Source organism: Epinephelus moara, chromosome 20, assembly GCF_006386435.1.
Source record: "Epinephelus moara isolate mb chromosome 20, YSFRI_EMoa_1.0, whole genome shotgun sequence".
NCBI classification, from domain to species: domain Eukaryota; kingdom Metazoa; phylum Chordata; class Actinopteri; order Perciformes; family Serranidae; genus Epinephelus; species Epinephelus moara.
Genome location: NC_065525.1, coordinates 18,440,859 through 18,443,280, shown reverse-complemented (window position 1 = coordinate 18,443,280; position 2,422 = coordinate 18,440,859). Strand labels below are relative to the sequence as shown.

General features: G+C 51.6%; 1 protein-coding gene across 1 annotated transcript; it reads right to left on the bottom strand.

The window, feature by feature from the left end:
• Positions 1-365: 365 nt before the first annotated feature.
• On the bottom strand, positions 366-2,108 carry ascl1b (achaete-scute family bHLH transcription factor 1b). The gene has a single exon (XM_050073754.1). The coding sequence runs from the start codon at positions 1,899-1,901 to the stop codon at positions 1,290-1,292; it is 612 nt and encodes a 203-aa protein (XP_049929711.1). The 5' UTR covers positions 1,902-2,108; the 3' UTR covers positions 366-1,289.
• Positions 2,109-2,422: the final 314 nt, after the last annotated feature.

Genomic DNA, 2,422 nt, shown 5'->3' with positions numbered 1-2,422 from the left:
GAGGAGTGAATTGCACCCCCCTCCCTCTCTCCCTCCGCTCCAGGCCCCTCTGGGCTATTGGGTAAAGGCAGAGTGCGCAAAAGAAACAATGCAATGCATGAAACGTAATATTAATCTCCCCGTCCTGAATGCAGACAAAGCGCTGTAGAAGGTGCACGTCTATAATGGTTATTGAGTGCTCACCCAGCTGCGCAATTTTCCCCCGTGTGCCCAACCAAGTCGGGAAAAGGTCATGCAGGGGCTTTGAATAGAAGCTCCCTAGTTTGCTCAATTACCGCCACACACACCCCACAAACACACACACACACACATCTGAGCATGAATGTGTGCAACATCAGCTGAAGAACCAAACTGCTGCAAAGGCATATAATATAAATAGATTCATCTTTATTTATAAAACTTGTTTTACACAAAATATATCTGTTAAAATCGAATATGTACATTTTAGGCTACGGGAAACGGAGAACAAGTGCATACATTGATAAAAGTCTCCTTACCACCTATTTTTAAAAAACAAAACAAACTACAATCTGTCACAGGTAGTAGCCTTGATATTGCTGTCCAGTCACTCAACTCATACATGCCAACTCACTGCCTCACTGACAGCTGGCTCTCACAACACTGTCAGGGGAAAAAAGTGGCAGTGGCTGTTGTTCAGGAACATTATCTGTTTGACTCAATGTACAAAAATATGTCTTCATGTTAAAACAATTCGTCGTATGATACAATTTGTGTTATGAATGGGGAGGAAAACAATGTACAGCACGAAAACAAAGTCTTGTTGACGCATCATCTTTTTGCCGTGTCTTCCAACAGACGTGGCAGCTGAGGAAGGCAGTCCTGCTCTGATGAAACTCATCAAACAAGTCCTCTGGAGCTGCAGCGCCGTCTCTGCAGAGCCTGCTGTGTCACGTATTAATTGCACTTATTCAAACATAACATCAACAGTTCTTTACGTCCACGCGCCAACGTGACACCGAGTCCAACTCCCTCCTTCTTGTGGGGACTTCGGGGCGACTATTCATGCGCTATGCAACAAGAGGCTCCCTCTCTCTCTCTCTCTCTCTTTCTCTCTCTCTCTGAGACACACACTCTCTCTCTTTCTCTTTCTCACTATTGCTTTGCTCCTGCAGAAGCAGCCCGGGTGAGGGAGGGTGGCAACAGATCACTTCCAAGCACTGAGGGCGAGACTGATCTGATGCCTTTACCAAGTCTTTTGTCAGCGTTCCTGAAAGAAGTCAGCCGCTTTTACGCACAGACGCTGCTGTGTGGCTCGGATGCTGTCAGCCTCAGTACCTGTCGAACCAGGTCGTAAAGTCCAACAGCTCCTGTTCCTCGGAGCTCAGAGGCTCATAGCCGCCTTCATCTGATGAGTAGGTGGAGTGAGGCGACTCCGGGTCGGCGGAGTAGCTGTTGGAGAGTGTCGGGGATGGCAACCCGCACTGGAAAGCAGCCGACACGGCGTCATGTTCGTCCAGAAGTTGCTGCAAAGCTCTGATGTACTCCACCGCAGACCTCAGGGTCTCCACTTTGCTCATCTTCTTGTTGGCGGCACCGTTGGGCACATGCTGACGCAGCGTCTGGAAACCCATGTTGACTTGTTTGACCCGGTTCCTCTCCCTTTCGTTCCGCCTGGCCACGGCCACGGGCTGCTGCTGAGGGATGGAGTAGCCGAGGCCGTTGAAGCTCAGACGCCGCTTGCAGCGCAGGAGCTCCGGCGAGCTGGAGCGCTGTCTCTTCAGCACCTTGGTTTTGTTTTGGTAGCCGGCACCGTTGGCGTTGGGGTGCACGGCGGGAACAGCGCAGTCCTGGGCCGGGGCGTGCAGGCTGATGCTGGCGTGTCTTTCAGTAAGTCCAAAGGTGAATGCGGTCTGCGTGGTGGTGATGGTGGTAGTTTCCATCTCGCTGACAGTTCTTCAGAAGTGATGGATGCAGAGGGCGAGCGCAGCCTCTAACAGTGGGACAAGAAGAGCGGAAAGGGGTTGGCAGTGTACAGCTCTCGTGTCCTTCGCGTGGGGACCGTGTGGCTAACTCTAGTCCAAGTCTCTCTTGACTGCTTACTCCACGAGCCGATCTGACCCAAACTTTGGCAGCACTCCTCTTTTTCAACACGCGCCCCAACACACACCCCACCCACCCCTTTTTGGAGACGCACGCTTCGTCGCGAGGCCCCGCCCCCGCTGTGTGATTCTTCTGCACGCCGACTCCCCCGGGCCAGGCGCGTGGCTCCGGGAGCTCAATAAACAATCCCGAGCTTTCACTGCGCCGGGAGCACGCGCTGGGCTCATTTACATTCCAATGTCTCTAACTTGAAGGCCCATTGGTCGATTCAAACGGCCTGCAACCGTGCGAAAAGAAAGAAAGGCGGAAAAAAAAGACAGAGAAAGAAGGGAAAAAAAGAAGAGAGAATAAAAAAGTGAAT

What these genes read in the sequence shown, in the direction of transcription:
- ascl1b (XM_050073754.1), bottom strand. Translation starts at nt 1,901, where the DNA reads ATGGAAACTACCACCATCACCACCACGCAGACCGCATTCACCTTTGGA.